The 20,834-nt window shown below is 39.7% G+C and overlaps 2 protein-coding genes across 3 annotated transcripts in view; one reads left to right on the plus strand and one right to left on the minus strand.

Moving 5' to 3' along the window:
- The window catches only part of LOC122561748 (kininogen-1-like), a 47,582-nt gene extending 36,010 nt beyond the window's left edge, over positions 1-11,572 (plus strand). For both annotated transcript variants that reach the window (XM_043713850.1, XM_043713851.1), the window contains exon 10: positions 11,243-11,572. In XM_043713850.1, coding sequence (XP_043569785.1) covers positions 11,243-11,446 — 204 coding nt within the window. In that variant the 3' untranslated portion in view covers positions 11,447-11,572. The remainder of the gene's footprint in view (positions 1-11,242) is intronic.
- A 4,553-nt stretch (positions 11,573-16,125) lies between these two features.
- The window catches only part of reln (reelin), a 387,698-nt gene continuing 382,989 nt past the window's right edge, over positions 16,126-20,834 (minus strand). Inside the window, exons 63-64 of the mRNA XM_043713852.1 lie at positions 17,672-17,770; positions 16,126-17,442 (exon numbers count right to left, since the gene is read on the minus strand). Coding sequence (XP_043569787.1) covers positions 17,346-17,442; positions 17,672-17,770 — 196 coding nt within the window. The 3' untranslated portion in view covers positions 16,126-17,345. The remainder of the gene's footprint in view (positions 17,443-17,671; positions 17,771-20,834) is intronic.

Raw genomic sequence — 20,834 nt, forward strand, 5'->3', positions numbered from 1 at the left:
AAAATATTTTAATTGATTTGCGATTGGTCTTATTGGTAGATTTTCTTCATTGCTCATAGTTGGTCTAATTTGCTGTCATTTTATGAATACCCAAGTTGAATAAAGTGCAACTCCAGAACATAACAGCATTTTCATATTTATCCAAAAGCATCAAAAATGAAAGCAAAATGGATTGCCATAAAGCTCTTAAAATGTTAAAACCCTGGTCTTGCAAACATTTAACTGACCTCGTTAGAAACATCAACCACGTCAAAGTAGACCTGATATCTCTCCTCTTAGGTCTACCGAATTTACCATCTTTAGACGGACATGGGAAGAAACTATTTAATATTCTTGCACACTGTGCATGGAAGAATATTCTGATGAATTGGGTGTCTGAGAACCTGTCGGGCTTGCTGGGATGGTAGAAATTAATTATGGAGCACATTCCCTTGGACTTTTTCACAAACATGGTGCACCCCACAACAGATAATTTTTATAAGACATGGCAGCCCTACTTGAGTTATTTGGATATAGATTTATCAGTTATCTTAACTAGGGCGTTTGTTTAACCAGGATGATTAAATTTGTCAAGCCCTGGGCCCTGGAGGGGGTCTCTCGAGTTAATACGGGTATGTATGCAATATTCCCATTCCTTTGTTTGGAAGCCTTGCGCCGAGCATTGCTGTTCTGTATTTTTTATCTATTTTTTTGGGTTTTTTTTGCTCTTTTTTTGGTGTTGCTTTGCACAGTGTTAAGGTTTGCTTTGTATTATAGAGTAGGTTAGTAGTTAGTAGATAGTAGTTGTATTGTAATTTGTGTTTTTTTCTTTTTATTATACTGATATTTGTGATTTTTTTTTCAATAATTTTATATGTTTGTAAAGTTAAAAATAATTGCTAATAAATATATTTACAAAAAAAAAATCAACCATAAGATTATCATCACTCCTGTCTTCATCACTGTCCTCCACCTGTTCAATTATATTAAATACTTTTAAGGGCTGACTTAGGTTTGGAAGAAAATGAGAATATACCTTTAAAAAGTTTGCTTAATTTTCTCCCTGTGGCGATGTTCCAAATTTGTAGTGAAGAGCAATGGAGAAGTTTCAAAGGAGAAACTGTTAGGTTAAAATTCAAAATTTTCACACTTTTTTTGCAACCTTGTGTAGACTTAAGAACTTTTTCCTCGTCTGCTGCAAGATTCAGAATAAATGAAACTGCATTCGTTTGTTCTACGACTTCCAATTGTGTTGCTCTGAGATTCTTTTCTTGAGAGCTACATTCACTGCAAAACCTGTGTAGCTTGTTTGCTGAATCGAGCTGTTTTATCCTCAACCATTTTTTAAAGATACAGTACATCTTTAAGGCCACCCTGAACCCCAATAAGATATATTGATGCTGAAATTTTCATTGAATGAGTGACAACAGTGAATGCAGTGCAGTGCAAATATATACCACTCCATACTTCTGTAACTAATGCCCAATAGATTATTATCCTAATGCCACTGTACTGGTCACATATTGCACTATTGGTGGAGCAAAACTAAGTCAGCCCTTAAAAGTATTTAATATAATTGAACAGGTGGAGGACCGTGATGAAGATAAGTGTGATGATAATCTTGTGGTTGATGTTTCTAATGAGGTCAGTTAAATGTTTGCAAGACCAGGATTTTAACACTTCAAGAGCTTTATGGCAATCCATGTGGATACATACGAGTTAGTTCTTATTTGGGTTGCTTGCTGGCACAATTGCAGCAATTTGGGAGTAACAATTTTCATGCTTTTAAAACGTAATTGAATCCTCATAATCCTGTGGAAATTACCTTCCAAACGTAATCACTACTGGTGTTGGATTACGGGTTGCAATACTCAACGTTGTGTGTAATAGCAAAGTAAACAGCTTTTATTTAAGGTTCAATCAGCATGCTGGTAATCCTTTTATCTCTTGTAGCTGCTGTTATCTCTGCAACTGGACTTTACTCATCATTTAATATTCATCTTAAGCCTAAGGAATATTTTCTAAAAGTATCCAAAATCATAATGTACCCTGAGAAAGGAATAGCTGAATTTTGATAAAAGATATTCTTTAAGTATAGCTGTCAACTTATTAGTAATTAGTTAATTGAATAAGAACATGAATAGATTATTCACTCCCTCAGGGCATTGAATTAGCATGGTTGAAAAAACATCTCCACTTTATTTTCTCATCATTTCTTTATATCCCTTGATGTTCTCAACAAAAATCGATCACCCTAATCCTTAAAGCTTTAATGACCCAGCAATCACAATTTTTCAGGGATAATATGCAAATGTCTACTGTTTATGTGCAAAGTGCTTCCTGATGTCAGTCCTGAATGGCTTTGCTCTAATATTAAGATTGTGTTCTCTTGGTTTTCAAGAAATAATATATCTGTAGCTAGCATGTCAATTTTTTTAACATTTAGAAAAATCACTAATATTTCAGTTATTTATAGCATCTGAAGCAGACCCTTCAGTCTAAGCAATCTATGCTGACTATGTTCCCAAACTAATTTAGTCCCACCTGCCTGTGTTTAGCCCATTTTCCTCCAAATCTTTCCTATTAAGGGATTCTGGGTAATCCAAGATGGAGGACGGGAAAACTTTCTGGCTGTAACAGCTGCTCCTTTATTGAGGTATTTTAGGTGTGGGAGGTGATTTCCTCAAATTCCAGGAGCAGCAATTACTGTTTTATATGCTGTTGCATTGTTTTTGAATTTTGGAAAAAAAAAGTCAAAACAACAGCAGTTTTAAGAGGGAGAAGAACAGACAAAGGAAGCACATGGTGAGGTCAGTGCAGGAGAGAGAGAAAAAGAAACTGACATAGCAGTGAACCTGCACAGTTACTACCTTTGCTGTTTGAATTCATGTATCGCTGGACATCGACGTGCGTTTGGGAAAATTAACAAACAGTGAAATTCACAACTAATCTTGGAGGAACTGTTTGGGTGAAGTTCACAGCACAGAAGCAGACAAGTGTATTGTTTTTAAGTGTGACCAACAGAAAGTCTGCAGTAGTGAGTAGAGTGGGTTATTTCTTGCTTATATGTTTTTTGACATATGTCTCTTGATTAAACTTAAAATATAAGCCATAACTATTAATTTAACCTGGGGCAGTGTTTTGTCGAGAAATAAGACAGTGTTATTTTCTGGGTCTGTAGATTTTGAAGGAGCAAAAATGGCCTTTAGTAGAGTGATATGCGCTTCTTGTCAGATGTGGGAGTTTAGGGTGGTTATGGTAGGGGATTTTAACTTTTTGAACATAGACTGGGACTGCCATAATGTTAAGGGTTTAGATGGAGAGGAATTTGTTAAGTGTGTACAAGAAAATTTTCTGATTCAGTATGTGGATGTACCTACTAGAGGAGGTGCAAAACTTGATCTACTCTTGTGAAATAAGGCAGGGCAGGTGACTGAGGTGTCAGTGGGGGAACACTTTGGGACCAGCGACCATAATTCTATTAGATTTAAAATAATGATGGAAAAGGATAGACCAGATCTAAAAGTTGAAGTTCTAAATTGGAGAAAGGCCAATTTTGATGGTATTAGGCAAGAACTTTCAAATTCTGATTGGGGCAGATGTTCGCAGGTAAAGAGACGGTTGGAAAATGGGAAGCCTTCAGACAGGAGACAACAAGAATACAGAGAAAGTATGTTCCAGTTAGGGTGAAAGGAAAGGCTGGTAGGTATAGGGAATGCTGGATGACTAAAGAAATTGCGGGTTTGGTTAAGAAAAAGAAGGAAGTATATGTAAGGTATAGTCAGGATAGATTGAGTGAATCCTTAGAAGAGTATAAAGGCAGTAGGAGTATACTTAAGAGGGAAATCAGGAGGGCAAAAAGGGGACATGAAGTAGCTTTGGCAAATAGAGTTAAGGAGAATCCAAAGGGTTTTTACAAATACATTAAGGACAAAAGGATAACTAGGGAGGGAATAGGGCCCCTCAAAGATCAGCAAGGCAGCCTTTGTGTGGAGCCGCAGAAAATGGGGGCGATACTAAACGAGTATTTTGCACCAGTATTTACTATGGAAAAGGATATGGAAGATATAGACTGTAAGGAAATAGATGGTGACACATTGCAAAATGTCCATTTTACAGAGGAGGAAGTGCTGGATGTCTTGAAACGCATAAAGGTGGATAAATCCCCAGGACCTGATCAGGTTACCCTAGAACTCTGTGGGAAGCTAGAGAAGTGATTGCTGGGCCTCCTGCTAAGATACTTGTATCATCGATAGTCACAGGTGAGGTGCCGGAAGACTGGAAGTTGGCTAACGTGGTGCACTGTTCAAGAAGGGTGGTAAGGACAGGCCAGGGAACTATAGACCAGTGAGCCTGACGTCAGTGGTGGGCAAGTTGTTAGAGGGAATCCTGAGGGACAGGATATACATGTATTTGGAAAGGCAAGGACTGATTAGGAATCGTCAACACGGCTTAGTGTGTGGGAAATCATGTCTCACAAACTTGATTGAGTTTTTTGAAGAAGTAACAAAGAGGATTGATGAGGGCAGAGCGGTAGATGTGATCTATATGGACTTCAGTAAGGCGTTCAACAAGGTTCACTGTGGGAGACTGGTTAGCAAGGTTAGATCTCACGGAATAAAGGGAGAACTAGCCATTTGGATTCAGAACTGGCTCAAAGGTAGAAGGTGGTGGTGGAGGGTAGTTTTTCAGACTGGAGGCCTGTGAGCAGTGGAGTGCCACAAGGATCGGTGCTGGGTCCTCTACTTTTTGTCATTTACATCAACGATTTGGATGCGAGCATAAGAGGTACAGTTAGTAAGTTTGCAGATGACACCAAAATTGAAGGTGTAGTGGATAGTGAAGAGGGTTACCTCAGATTACAACAGGATCATGGCCAGATGGGCCAATGGGCTGAGAAGTGGCAGATGGAGTTTAATTCAGATAAATGCGAGGTGCTGCATTTTGGGAAAGCAAATCTTAGCAGGACTTCTACACTTAAGGGTCAGGTCCTAGGAAGTGTTGCTGAACAAAGAGACCTTGGAGTGCAGGTTCATATCTCCTTGAAAGTGGAGTCGCAGGTAGATAGGATAGTGAAGAAGGCATTTGGTATGATTTCCTTTATTGGTCAGAGTATTGAGTACAGGAGTTGGGAGGTCATGTTGCAGCTGTCTAGGACATTGGTTAGGTCACTGTTGGAATATTGCGTGCAATTCTGGTTTCCTTCCTATCGGAAGGATGTTGTGAAACTTGAAAGGGTTCAGAAAAGATTTACAAGAATGTTGCCAGGGTTGGAGGATTTGAGCTATGGGGAGAGGCTGAACAGGCTGGGGCTGTTTTCCCTGGAGCGTCGGAGGCTGAGGGGTGACCTTATAGAGGTTTACAAAATTATGAGGGGCATGGATAGGATAAATAGACAAAGTCTTTTCCTTGGGTTGGGGGAGTCCAGAACTAGAGGGCATAGGTTTAGGGTGAGAGGGCAAAGATATAAAATGGACCTAAGGGGCAACTTTTTCATGCAGAGGGTGGTACGTGTATGGAATGAGTTGCTAGAGGAAGTGGTGGAGGCTGGTAAAATTGCAACATTTAAAAGGCATTTAGCTGGGTATATGATTAGGAAGGGTTTGGAGGGATATGGGCTGGGTGCTGGCAGGTGGGACTAGATCGGGTTGGGATATCTGGTCTGCATGGACGGGTTGGACCGAAGGGTCTGTTTCCATGCTGTACATCTCTATGACTCTATGACTCACGAACTTATCCAAATGTCTTTGAAATGTTATAACTGTACCTGCATCCACCAATTCCTCTAGCAGTTCATTCTAGACACGCTAGCCACCCTCTGTGTAAAAAGGTTGCCCTCATATCCTTTTTAAATGTTTCTACTCTCACCTTAAAAATATTCCCCCTACTTTTGAAGTATGAAGAACTTGAATTTTTCAGGTTGAGTGGAATGAACCATTCAACACATAACCAAAGTGGGGTTTGCACCCCCTCGCAACTTGCAAGGTACCACCTTTTTATGTACCAAGACGATCCCAGGTGCTGCAAATGAACATCTAGAGGCTGCATAATGTGGGAGCTGTACTTAAATAGTAAAAGTGTAATTTCTGAAATGTTTCATATCTACCTGCTCGATAATTCAAACATCCTATTGTTACTTCTCACATTGTTTTTAAAATTCTCATCCTTGTGTTTAAATCCCTCTCTGGAATCCACCATCCCTATGTCTACTAACCTTATCCAGCCCTACAGTATCTGAGATATCTCCACTCCTTCAATTCTAGTCTCTTGAAATATCCCAGTTTTAATCACTGCCATTAGCAGCCGTGACATCATCCGTAAAGGACCTAAGCTCCTGCATTCCCTCCCTCAAACCAAGCCTTTATATATTACTTTTCCCCTTTAAGATACTCCTTAAAATGTATCTTTTAAACAATTATTTTGGTCATTTGTCCTAACATTACCTTGTATGGCTTCATTTCAGTTAGAATTTGATAAGGTTCTGTCATGTGCCGTGTGAGGTTTTGCAGCATGAAAGGCACCATATCATAGTCATAGGGATATACAGCAAGGAAACAGACCCTTCAGTCCAACTTGTTCATGGTGACCAGATATCCGAAATAAATCTAGTCCCCTTTGCCAGCAATTGCTCATATCCCTCTAAACCCTTCCTAATCTTATAACCATCCAGGTGCCCTTTATGTGTTGTAATTATGCCAGCTTCTACCACTTCCTCTGGCAGTGCATTCCATAAATCACCACCTTCTGTGTGAAAACTTTGCCCCTTAGGTCTCTTTTAAATCTTTCCCCTCTCACCTTAAACTTATACCCTCTAGTTCTGGACTCCCCTATACTGGGGGAAAGACCTTATCTACTCACTCTTTCCATGAGCTTATAAACCTTGAAAAGGTCATCCCTCTGCCTCTGATGCTCCAGGAAAAATAGCCCCAGCGTATTCAGCTTTTCTCTGAAGCTTAAACCGTCCAATCCTGGCAACATCCTTGTAAACCTTCTCTGAACCCTTTCAAGTTTCACAACATCCTTTCTATAGTGCAGAGACCAGAATTGCATGCAGAATTCCAATAGTGGCCTAACCAATGTCCTGTACAGCTGCCACATGACCTTCCAACTCCTATACTCAATGCACTGACCAATAAAGGCAAGTGTACCAAATGCCTTCTTCCCTATCTATCCACCTGTGACTACACTTACAAAGGAACTATACACCTGCACTCCAAGGTTCTTTGTTCAACAACACTTCCCAGGACTTTACCATTAATTGGAGAAGTCCTGCCCTGAGTTGTCTTTCCAAAATGTAGCACCTCACATTTATCTAAATTAAACTTCTTGACCCATTGGCCCATCTTATCAAGATCCAATTGTACTCTAAAGTAACCTTCTATGCTGTCCACTATACCTTCAATTTTGGTATTATTTGCAAGCTTATTAACCATACCTCCTACATTGACATCCAAATCATTTATATAAATTACAAAAAACAGTGAACCTAGCATTGATCCTTTTGACACACCGCTAGTCACAGCCTCCAGTCTGAAAAGCAACCCTCCAACACCACCCTTTGTCTTCCACCTTCTAGCCTGTTCAGTATCCAAGTGGATAGTTTCCCCTCTATTCTATGTGATCTCACCCTGTTAACCAATCTACTATGAGGAACCTTGTTAAACACTGTTCTGAAGTCTATGTAGGTCATGTCCACCGTTCTGCCCTCATCAATCCTTTTTGATATAAGAGTACTTGAACTGTCCTGAAGTGGTAACGTATACTGTAAAAATGAAAGACCTACAACTTTCTTTAATGTTTATCCTAACTTTAAAGAATGTTTTTACCATGCATTCGGAAGGAACAACTGTACTGAAACAGTGAACATATTCAGATGAAAGGAAACAAGTATATAATCTATCCCTTTTAATTTTTGTGTGAAGGGCTCTTTGACAGTGCTTCAAAGCACTACAGGTATTTGCAAATGAATAACTTGTACACTGATGCTCGTCGTTAATACTCAGCTCCTAATTCATTACAACCTTCTTTCAAACATTGACAAAATGGTTGAATGTGACTGTCCTTTGACTGACCAAGCACAGCATCAAGAAACCCTAGCAGAACTGGAATCATTGCGAATTAGCAGGATACTCCTCATTGGTTGAAGTCATACCTGACACAAAGAACAATGGTGTCATGTTGAAGGTTAATTATTTCTCTCCAAGCCTATTACTGCAGGGGTTCCTTAGGGTAGTATTCCCAGCTCAACCTTCTTCAGCTGCTTTATCAATGGCCTTCCATATATCATAAGGTTAGAAGTGGGGATGTTCACTGGTGATTACACAATGTTCAGCACCATTTATTGTCCACATATGATGGATACCAAGGGGAATGTTATGATTTGGAGATGCCAGTGTTGGACTGGAGTGTACAAAGTTAAAAATCACACAACACCAGGTTATAGTCCAACAGGTTTATTTGGAAGCACTAGCTTTCGGAGCGCTGCTCCTTCATCAGGTGGTTGTGGAGTACATGATTGTAAGACACAGAATTTATAGCAAAAGTTTACAGTGTGATGTAACTGAAATTATACATTTGAAAAATACCTTGATTGTTTGTTAAGTCTCTCACCTGTTAGAATGACCATGTTAGTTTCACTTTTTTCATATGTAAATCGCAAAACTTTAAATAAAATTACATTCTCAAGTGAACTTTAACAATTGGTGTCAGCCCAAATAATGTATTGAAAGTGTTAGTCCCCTCTGTGCTGCTGTCTGTGCTATAATGTTTAGACTGATTCTAATTTAAAAAATGAATTAACAGAATCTTACATTAAATCATGCAGTTTTTGTGCAAAGTACAATGTAACTCTGCAAGTACAAATTCACCCCACAAACCTATATGTGTATGTGTGCCTGTGTGTGTGTGGGGGAGCTGTTGTGAGTGTCTGTGCAAGAGAGTGTATATGTGTGTGAGAGAGTGTAAAGGGGTCTAAATGTGTGTGTGTGTGTGTTAGTGCAATGGGGTCACCTGAATCCAAGGTCCCAACTGAGGCAATCCCTATGGGTACCAAACTTAGCTATCAGCCTCTGCTCAGCCACTTTTTGCTGCTGCCTATCCTGAAGTCCGCCTTGGAGGATGGTCACCCGAAGGTCCGAGGTCGAATGCCCCGGACCGCCGAAGTGTTCTGCAACTGGGAGGGAACACTCCTGTCTGTTGAATGTTGTGCGGTGCCCATTCATCCTTTGCTGTAGCCTCTGCTCGGTTTCACCAATGTATCATGCCTCAGGGCATCCTTACCTGCAGCGTATGAGATAGACAATGTTGTCTGAGTCTCATGAGTACCTACCATGTACATGGTGGGAGGTGTCCTCACGTGTAATGGTGGTATCCATGTCCACATTCTGACACGTCTTGCAGTGTCCACTGTGACAAGGTTGTATGGAGTTATCCTAAAAGCCGGGCAGTTTGCTACGAACGATGATCTGTTTGAGATTTGGTGGTTGTTTAAAGGCGAGCAGTGGAGGTGTGGTGAAAGTCTTTGCGAGGTGCTCATCCTCATTGATGATGTGTTGCAAGCTGCGAAGAACATCGTGTAGTTTTCTGGTTCCTGGGAAGTACTGGACAACAAAGGGTGTCCTGTTGGATGCAGTACATGTCTGTCTCCAAAGGAGGTCATTACGATTCCTTGCTGTGACACGTCGGAACTGTGGTCGATAAGTTGCACATCGTACCCCATTCTTATGAGGGCATCCCTGAGTACTTCCAGGTGCCCGCCACATTCCTCCTCATCTGAACAGATTCTGTGTATGGGTAGGGCTTGTCCATAGGGGATGGCTGTTTTAATATGTTTTGGGTGGAAGCTGGAAAAGTGTAGCATTGTGATTTTATCCGTGGGTTTGTGGCAGAGTGAGGTGCTGAGGTGCCCATCCTTGATGGAGATGCATGTGTCCAAGAATGAGAGAGATAGTAGAGAATAGTCTTTGATGAGTTTGGTGGGATGAAACTTGTTGCGATCACTGTGTAGTTTTATCAGTGACTCCTCGCCATGGGTCCAGAGGAAGAAAATGTCATCAATGTACCTGGAGTATAGTGTTGGTTGGAGGTTCTGCGTAAAGAAGAAGTCTTGTTCAAACTTGTGCATGAAAATGTTCCTCTTGTGTGGGAGACTAGCTGTAGGGAATGCAATTTAAGAAAAGGACATCTTCCTTTTATGATGGAATTGACACAATATTTTTTCTCCATTATTTTGTGGAATTCTGTTTGCCTGGAATCAATGGAGGCTGGTTATTTTAAATGATTCAAAGCTAATTTAAATAGATTTTGATCATCTATGATCATATTGAATGATGCAACAGGCACAAAGAGCTAAATAGCATATTCCATTCCTAGTGCCTATGTATCTAAAGCTTCCTTCTGGGCCATAAATGACTCTAAGGTTAACTGCTATCTAACTTTTACTTTAGACCTTAAAAGGTAATATTTACTTTGTTATTGCAGTCTATGGTGAGTAGTGTAATGAGGTCAGGTGAACATCATAGAATATGAATTCTCCAGGGTATTATCTGGTTCATTCAGGGAGCGCGGTTGACAGATAAGCCCAGGATTGTCAGACATCTTACTCACTCAGAGCTGACTCTGAGGGAAGCTGGAAGAGTGTCAATAAAAATTTGTAAATAAAAGGTGACTTAATGACGAGATACAGGCCTCTGTGGAGTTATTTCAAGTTGTGTCAGCTGTAAAATATCATGAGTTAAGATGTTTAAGTATATGAGGTAATTGCACTATAATGGAGAAAACTATTTGCTGATCCATAAATCACATACCTGACATAGATTATACCTCTGTATTTTATGAGCAGTGTTCATCATTAAAACTAGTCTTCGTTGACCTTGAACTGTAAATATATAAGCATTTTGTAGTTTTTAAGCTAATCTCACCAACACCAATTAACTTTCGATTGACATAGAGATGTCAGATTTTAGCAACATATTTTTTGGCATTATCCACTGTGGCAGTGTAATGGATTATATATTAGATTGTATATTGTATTTATTGTTATGAGATAATGCATCATATGCTTTATTGTGAGCAACGTCTCAGGAAATCCAATTCTTGTTGTGTTAGTAATTGCACATTACGTTTCATGGATACTCCTCAGAATAAGCAATTTTTCTTCATACAAAGTTGCAATCTATTAAGCATCAGTATTGAACTCCTAAAAAGTCTTCCACCTTGTTCTCAGAATGTATATTAAACTTAAAGAGCACCTTTGTGTTTTCAGGAAGTGTTCAGAAATGGAACAAATTCTTCAGAATTGCAGCTTCAGAAGCTAAGAATGTTTGAATCAACAGTTGATCCTACAACTGATCACCCAACCGAGGCACCTGCTGAGCCCCAAAACTCAAAAGAACCAATGATTGTGGTGAAAGAGACTAAGCCCATTATGCCAACTGAAATCAGTGATTCTAATCCGTTAGATCAGTAAGACAGAAGAAGGTGTGGAGAAGTAACTGACAATAACTTTTGATTTATGTTTATTTTCAAACAAATCTTTGATTTTTGGTCAGAGGGCCAAAAAAACCAATAAAACACTGAAAGACCTTGATCAGAATGGCACAATGTATGCTTATATTTTTTAAATCTTATGATATTTTGGCTGTCCATTTTGTTTAGTTTCAAAGAAGGTTTCTCGTTGTGAGGCGTAGCAAATTTATTAATGCTTGGTCATTAACTATTTAACATGCCTCTATGGCATTCCTCTTGTTCAATGCTAGCTCAGTTTTCTCACTGCCTATAACAGAAGATACTCACTAAGGCCAGAGTACTCTGGGAGCCCTAGTGCTGGTGCCATCCTTAAAGGTTTTTTGTGTACTCATCAGTTCTGAGCCATCTTGCATGGTTTATGATATTTGCCATGAAAATGGCAGACAAGGGGAGATTGGTGCTCCACTTTGTGGACAAGGACCTGGGAGTCCTCATGGACCTGGAGGTCCTCTTGTGGCAGAGGAGGCCAATATACCCTACCATTCTGGTTTGAGCTTGCTACCTGCGTCAGTTTGGTCTCAGCCTATTGGAGGAATGTCTGGCAGTGTAGGAAGAAGGTCCATGACCTCCTTTGTTCTACTCAGGAAAGTGCCATAATTTTCTCCCTATCTCATTCCATTGTTGCTACTGGATACGCTTTCAACCAAGGCTCATGCTTTACCACTCACTTTTGGCTACAACAGCTTTCTTTACTCAATCTCGTCCATCAAATCCCCCCACACTATGAATCCTGTATAATATCTGCGCTGTCTATTCACTTACTCTATTCACTTCACTGTCTATTCACATCTCGTCACTTTTTCCCCAATTACACCAGCCCTATCAGCTTTGCCACCCACTTACATCTCTCACTTATCCCTCCTTTTCTCTCAAGAGTCCAGGAGAAAACAGCTCACGAGGGGGTGGAAAGTACCGAGTAAATGAGGTGCCTTGTAGTTGGCTCCTCACTGCCTATGATTCTGACCCTGACCACCTTGAGTGGCGGTATGATAATTGTTATGGACCAGGCCAGACTCCTCAAAACATTTCAAGAAGATAGTCCACACCCTAACTTTGCTATTTGGTTTTAAGCAAGTGTACAGTGGATATTGCAGGAAAGACTAAGCTGGTCAGACTACTTAGTTTTAAACTAAACAGAATTTATTTACAAGATTGCTGAATGAAACAAAGAAACAGAAAACAGAATACTAACTAACGCATCCTATCCAAAAACCCAACAGACTATCCCAACTTAATGATGCTGCTCCAAAATACTTGCAACAATCCCCATTAAAAACCCCTTGGCACAAAGGGTAAAATGAAACATAAGTTCTTACAGGAATGAAGTCAGAGAGAGAGAGAGAGGATGCAGCAGCTTTTCTCCATATACACTCACACTGCTACATTCAAACCAGACCAGAGAATAGCTAAGCTGAGAGAACTGGCCACTCCCCTTTCATTATACAAGGGTTTTTTCTAAAGAAAACTTGAAAGTCTTCTGCCTGAGGCAGTATCTGTTAGCTATAAACAAATTGGCCCTAAAATCCATCCAACCTCAGACTTTCTGGAACCTATGTCTTGCAGCGTTGGTTGGTACCTGGGACTTCGATGTTGTGGCTATTACGTCTGCCTGAGGCAGTATCTGTTAGCTATAAACAAATTGGCCCTAAAATCCATCCAACCTCAGACTTTCTGGAACCTATGTCATTTACATATCTCTGAAAAAGAAAACAAGGACAACCTAACTTTGTTAAAGGAACAACTTTGTCACACAATGCATTGGAAGCTTACCTGTCTATCTTTGCCAAGACCCCCTCTGACTGACCTCCTAAACTTCACTTGAGGACCACTCCCCTTAGTCTTTGAGACGTGGCCATTTGCTTGCAACACATGCAGTATCTTTGCCACATACGTTACTTGCACAAGATGCAGGGGTGAGATTAAGGCAACAATATGTCATACAACAAGATGTCCACTCCCTTGACTTATGGCTGCTGACCAGCATGACTTTGTCAGCTGCCTGCTTTGTGTCTGTCTGAATAGCAAGCCAATGCAACAGTATTGTGAGCCTTTAAACTGTGGCTGAGAGGACAAAGTATAAAAAGGCAAGGCAGGGATGTAATGAGATTCTAGGTGGGCGCTAAGTGAAATAGCATCCCTGACATGCAGCCTGGTCCAATCCTTGAGCTGGGTGCCTGTCCTTGGGCTCAAAGTGTCCTTGCAGCAGCATTCCATTGACAGTTAATCTTGAGCTACAAATTGCAGCATATATGATTACTGTAAGTGGATCAGAGATAAGCCATGATTGTGCAGAGAGACTAGCAGGTGTCAGATGCCAGTAGTCATGGGCGTTCAGTGCCCTGAAACATGCCTCAAAACTTTGCTGCTGGTGTCCTGGGTGGTGATGCAGAAGAGTAAGTGGCTAGCTGGCTCTGACTCTCTGTTGGGAATTCCCAGCATCTAATTTCAATCTTTCCCATGGTACAATATGAAGCTGCTTATTAATAAGGAAAAAAATACTGTTAATTAAGATGATAACAAGCAACAGTCCCCCTTAACAGGCCTCTTGCAGCTCCCTAACAAGAATCCTGACTCCATATCCAGAACTCTGAAAAGTGCAACTACTATCTCCTGAAAGCCTTCAGTCCTGATGAAGGGCTTTTGCCTGAAACGTCGATTTTCCTGCTCCTTGGATGCTGCTTGACCGGCTGTGCTTTTCCAGCACCATGCTAATCTAGATTCTGATTTCCAGCATCTGCAATCCTCACGTTTGCCTACTATCTCCAGAAGTCAAGACAGGCCTTGCTCAATGTCCCATATGATTCTCTCAAATTTCACGTCATAGCCCACAATATGCAGGATACTATAAGATTCCACCCATTTCTGTACAATCCTCACGTTTGCCTACTATCTCCAGAAGTCAAGACAGGCCTTGCTCAATGTCCCATATGATTCTCTCAAATTTCACGTCATAGCCCACAATATGCAGGATACTATAAGATTCCACCCATTTCTGTAACGATCAATTACAAAAATACTCAGGCGAGTACAGAGTTTGCATGTTCTCCCCATGTTGCATGGGCCTCCTCCAGGTGCTCTGGTTTCCTCCCGCAATCCAACAATGTGCAAATTAGATGGGTTGGCCATGCAAAATTACCCACAGTATTCAGGAATGTGTAGGTTGGGTGTGTTAGCCATGGGAAATGCAGGGTTACAGGGATTGGGTAGGGGGATGGGTCTGGGTGGGATGCTTTTTGGCAGGTTGGTGTGGACCCATTGGGGCAAATGGCCTGTTTCTACACTAGGGATTATATGGATTTTTAACACTAACCAAAAGTCACTAATTCTAATCTTTTCTCCCACACTGGCTAGGCTGGCAACTCAATTTAGATCAAGGAAGCATCAATTTTCCATCTTGTTCTCTCCCTAAAGCAGTTTTATGAAAGGAGTAAATTAGAGGTAACACAGCAAAGATGACATGGTAAGTTTGAATATCAATGTCAGCGATGAAACAAGCATTTGGGAATAATTCGAACCTAACCTGTCTAATGGGAAACATGAATAAAAAGTATTTTGATTGGTGGAAATCTAAAACAAAAATAGAAAATACTGGAGGAATTCCACAGGTCTGCCAGCACGTGTTCAGCGAGAAATATTTCAAGTCCAATATGACGTCTTCAGAACATTTATTCTGATTGGAATGACAGTGGCATGTGATTTTTTTTAGTTCAGTGATGCATTCAGAAATTTTTACTATTTTCCCATATAGGCAAAATAAAAAAAACACGACGATTAAAATTGCTTGCAAAAAAATACATAGAAATTCACAGAGGGGAGAATTTGCATGTATGTTATACCTTTCATAAATCCTGTATGTCTCAAAACACTTACAGCCAAAAAAAATTCTTTTGAAGCAAAAACAGAAATTGCTGGCGAAAATTAGCAGCAATTACAGAGAGAAAAGCAGAGCTAACATTTCGGGGCCAGTTACCCTTCTTCAGAATTATTCTTCAATGGTAGATCTATGGAACATACTGCCTGAGAGGTTGGTACAGGCAAGTACTCTCACAACATGTGAGAAATATCTAAATGAATACTGAAAATGCCAGTCTATGGACTAAATGCAGGTAAATGGGATTAGTTTGGTTTGGTGGTCAACTTGACATGGTGGGCCAAAGGGCCTGTTTCTATGTTGTATGACTCTTGAATATATTTAACGACCCAGCCTCTACTGCCCGCTGCAGAAAAGAATTCCACACTTCCATTACTCTGAAAGATGATAATCCTCCTCATCTCTGGCCTAACTGGGTAAGCTCTTACTGTGATATTACCTCTGGTCCTAGCCTTCCCCACAAGGGGAAACAACCTTTCTGCAGCTACTCTGTCAAGTCCCGTAAGAATCTTGTATACTTCATCAGGGTTGTCTCTCATTCTTTTAAAATCTAATGAGGACAGGGCCAACCTGCTGTACCTCTCCTCTTAAAACAAATCCTCCATTCCTAGAGTCAAACGAGTGAACTTTATCTGGATTCCTTACTACAGCAGTATATTTTTCCTTAGATAAGGGGATCAAAACTGTTCACAATGTTCCAACGCAGAAGAGAAAAAAAAATGCAAGAAAACAATCTTAAAGCAATGATGTAATATTGTGATCTTAGCTTTATTGAAAGTAAGTTTGGATCTATCTCAGTAAATAACATTGTGATATATTAACTCACTATTTAGTTTTAGTTAACTATACATTGTAGTATACCTATACTGGGTAATTACAACATTCTTACTTAAAAGTCACAAACATGACCCAGCTTTAAATCCATAGAAACAAATTCAAAATAAAGCACAGTTAACAACAGGCTAGCATACTGAATAAACATCACAAGTAATTACTGCAAAAAGACACAAATGGCTATTTACATCAAAACATTAGTGTTTAACCAGAAAAATGCACATTTAAACTATAACAGTGTTATAGCTATAACACAGTTAGTTGTTGAAGACTTTAAATGGCATACCATTAAGATTCACAAAAGTCACCATCTGACTGCATCTCCAAACTCTGAAATAGTCACTTAATAAGAAATTAAATATGGATTTTTTTTTGTATTTTTGTGAAATTTTACTGATAATAAAAAGCAAATACAATAATTGTTTGGCATTTCAGAATATACAGACATAAATAGGCCATTTACCTCATCAACATTGCTTTGAAATTTTGTTAGTCATGCCAACTCTCTTTCTTTAACACCATTTTTTCAATATTCTATAGTACCATTACTTCTCTTAAGTAAATACCCAATTTGTTTTTAAATATTTCAGTTAATTCTGTATATATGGTTACTTGAAACCATTTCTGTGCATTTCACATCTTATTTTTGTATGAAATAACCTTTTCTTGATTCATTTAAAACTGGCTCAGTTTGAATTTTAGGATAATGTATCTTTGTTCTAGTTACTCTTATTAGAGAAATCAAAGATTCTCCATCTGACTTGTCAATTCCCTTATTAAACATATTTAACATATGTGATAAGCACCATTTGATATTGTTCATGTTATTGTGGCACTAGCCTACAAAGACATTGCAAAAAAAAATTGTGCTTTTACATTTCCTTACAATACTGTCACAGTAATTGACATTGCAATACATCACACAATACACAGCCACATAAAAGAATAAACAACAATACATTTTGGAACATAAGTCACTTCATTTAATTCACAGTGTGTGTTAGATATGGTATCCTTGTAATCTTCATTCTAAGTTATTCAATTATATTCCTATATCTGAAATTGGCCCCATATGAGAAACAGTGCTTTATTTATTAGGGTCATGAGAAATGACAGAGACGTATATATGTAATTCTTAAAAGTTTCGTCTGATGGACCTTCGTCTTCTACTATAATAATGCCTGAGCATATGTTGCCTTGAGAAGTTCATCATGTAGTTCTGTTTTCGTGTCCTACAAATGAAAGAATAAAAGAATGAATAAAGCACAACAATACAAATGTGCTCACATAAACCAACTTTTTACCTTATATATATAGACTTTATACCAACAAAATCTGGCTAATAGCTTTCCTTTGATTTTGGAATTTGTGAGAAGCATAATCTTACTTTTTGACAAGAGAGGTAGATCATGGAATTACAATAAATCATCCCTTTTACGATACATCACTCGGGATACTTACAAGACCACTTCAACGTGATCCAAAGCCCACTGATCATGGCCTGTTCCATTATGACGTGGCTGCCACCATCGTAGCTGTACACCTTTAACTCGTGCCTCCCTGTAGTAACAAAGATTAAGAGGTTAACTCAGCTCTGAAGAAGTCATATAAGGCTTGAAACATTAACTCTTTTACTCACTTCACAGATGCTGCCAGACCTGCTGAGTTTCTAGCATCTGCACTATTTTGCTTTTATTTAAGATGCAATCTTGGATTAAAGTAGTTTTATAATATTTGAGATCAATTTGTTAGTTAAGCTTTTAAGGATAGTAATTTCCTTTGTAATTTGCAAAATACAATGAGGGAAAAATTATAAGTGAATACATTTTTCTTTTTTGGGACTATAACCTGAAATGGAAATTAAACTGCTATAGAACTGAAATAACAGGAGAAGTTAAATAAATTGCTGCATATATTTTTGAGTTGTGCAATGCTTTTTGAAGCACTGAAGAAGAGAATTTGAGACAAAGCAACACTGAATCTTTTAAAGAATTTCTGCCTGACAGCAGCCCTTTGACAGATTGAGCTGTAGAGTTTTACAAGTTGTAAGTGTTAGGACAGAGACAAATATTCAGAGCAATTCTCTAGTTCGCTGCTTGTTATTTGAGGCCTCTCCCACTTCCCCTTCGTTTGGTTTGCTGGGAGCTCAATGTTTAAAAAAATGTCCAACACATTAGTGCAAAAGATAAGGCTAAAGCATTTGCAGCAATCTTTAGCCAGAAGTGCCAAGCAAATGATCCATTTCACACTCCTTCGGTGGTGCCCAGCTTCAACCAATTCAATTCACTCCATTTGATATGAAAAACTGTTGGAGGCACTGGATAGTGTAAAGGCTGTAGGCCCTAATCACATTCCAGTAATAGTACTGAAGACTTGTGCTCTAGAATTTGATGCTCTCCTAGCCAAGCTTTTCCAGTACAGATACAACGCTGGCATCTATGTGACATTGTGGAAAATTGCCCGGATATGTCATGTACACAAAAAGCAGGACAAATCCAAACCCACCGATTATTGCCTCATCAATCTACTCTCAATCATCAATAAAGTGATAGAAAGTGCATCATGGGTCAACCTACAAGAAGGCAGCTCTCAAGGGCAACTAAGGACAGACAATAAATTCTGGCTAGCTAACGATGCCCACATTTCATGAGTGAAAAAAGAGAACTGGTTGACTGTAGCAGAGGGGCCCAAATGGAGCCTGCAACTTGCCACTGGCTAGTTAAGGGTGTTTCAAAATGGCTCAGGTCTTAGGCCAGCACTAACAGGCTGACATCCTGTTTTGTGTCAAACTTGAAAACTGTTCTCAACTTTTTTGACCCAAATGATGAACAGAGGAAGATATCACACAGAGTGTGATCATCCAAAACCAAGCTCATAACAAGACTTCTGTTTACCCATCACTCTGCGTTCACAGACATTTGAAAATATAAACCAGGACAGAGGAAAGTCTCTTGAGACCACTTCATCATCCGGGAAGATCACAGCTGATTCGGTTGAGTTTTGAATTCTATATTCCCATCTGCTCCTAGTAACCTGTGTTTAACAAGAATCACTTCATTTCCGTTTTAAAAATATTGAATGATCCTGCCTCCACCAGCTTCTGAGGCAGGGTGTTCCAAAGTTTCACAACCCTCTGAGAGATAAAGATTTCTTGTCAAATCTGTCCTGAAAGGGTGGCCCTTTAATATTTAAACAAAGTGCCCTTTGTTCTGGATTCACTCGTAAGAGGAAATGTTCTGCTCACTCTTCCAAATTCCAAAGGGAACAAAATAAAACAAAGAACTGCAGATGCTGAAGATCTGAACCAAACAAAATCAGAAATTTCTGGAGCAACTCAGCAAGTTTGGCAGCCTCTGTTGAGAGGAAACAGGGTTAACGTTTTGAGTTCTGTGATTCTTTTTCAGAATAGAACTCAAAATGTTAACATTGTTTCTCTATAGATATTGACAGACTTGCTGAGTTTCTCCAGCAATTTCTGATGGTGTTTGTTCCAATGGAAATAAGCTCAATGTGTACAATCCTACCTTATAAGACAACTCACTCATTTTGGGTATTAATTTAGTAAATTTCATTTTCCCACCTGAGACTCAGTCTTCCAGATTTTTCCCATTAATTCAACCTTACTATATTATTTGCATGCTGCTATGTTCTCCTCACAACATACACTCTTACCTAGCTTTGTGTCACCTGTAATTTTAACTGCTATGCCTTCTCTCCCTCACCGAAATCATTGATTTGAAAATTAAAAAGCCAAGGGCTCACATAGATTCCTTTGAGACTTTACACTTCACATTCTGACAGAGATCTATAATGCCTCCACATCAAGCAACACCTTGAGTTTAAAATTCCCATCGTTGTTTTCAAATCCCTCAATGACTTGCCCCTCCCTATCTTTGCAACCTCCACCAGTCCAACAACCCAGAGATATCTGTTAATGTCCGATTCTATGCTCTTGCATTTCTTAAATTTTAATAAAATTTATAGTTTTGTTTTGAATACCCAGCCTAGAATTTTTACAAGGCATTTATAAATGCCTTGGATTATTCGAGAGGCTGAGAGGGTGATTGATAGAAGCTACAGGGACATAGTTACGCCGGAGAACAGAGGTAGCTGGGTAACAGTTAGAGGTGGGAAGGGGAAGAAGCAGGCAGTGCAGGGTTCCCCTGTGGTCGTTCCCCTAAAAAATAAGTATACAGCTTTGGAAACTGGTTGCAGGTGTAAGCTGCAGTGAAGGGGTCTGTGGCTCTGAGACTCAGAAGGGAAAGGGGGAGAGGAGGAGAGCGCTAGTTATAGGGGACCCTCTAGTTAGAGGGACGGACAGGCGGCTCTGTGGACATGGGCGAGACTCACGAATGGTTTGTTGCCTCCCGGGTGCTAGGGTCCGAGACATCTCAGACCGTGTCTTCAGAATCCTTAAGGAGGAGGGTGTGCAGCCAGAAGTCGTGGTACACATTGGCACCAACGACATAGGTAGGAAGAGGGGTGGGGAGGTCATTCAAGAGCTCAAGGAGTTAGGCTGGAAGCTAAAAGCTAGGACAAACAGAGTCGTCATCTCTGGGTTGTTGCCGGTGCCACGTGACAGTGAGGCAAAGAATAGGGAGAGAGTGCAGTTGAACACATGGCT

Source organism: Chiloscyllium plagiosum, chromosome 23 (genome assembly GCF_004010195.1).
Source record: "Chiloscyllium plagiosum isolate BGI_BamShark_2017 chromosome 23, ASM401019v2, whole genome shotgun sequence".
Taxonomy (NCBI): Eukaryota; Metazoa; Chordata; class Chondrichthyes; order Orectolobiformes; family Hemiscylliidae; genus Chiloscyllium; species Chiloscyllium plagiosum.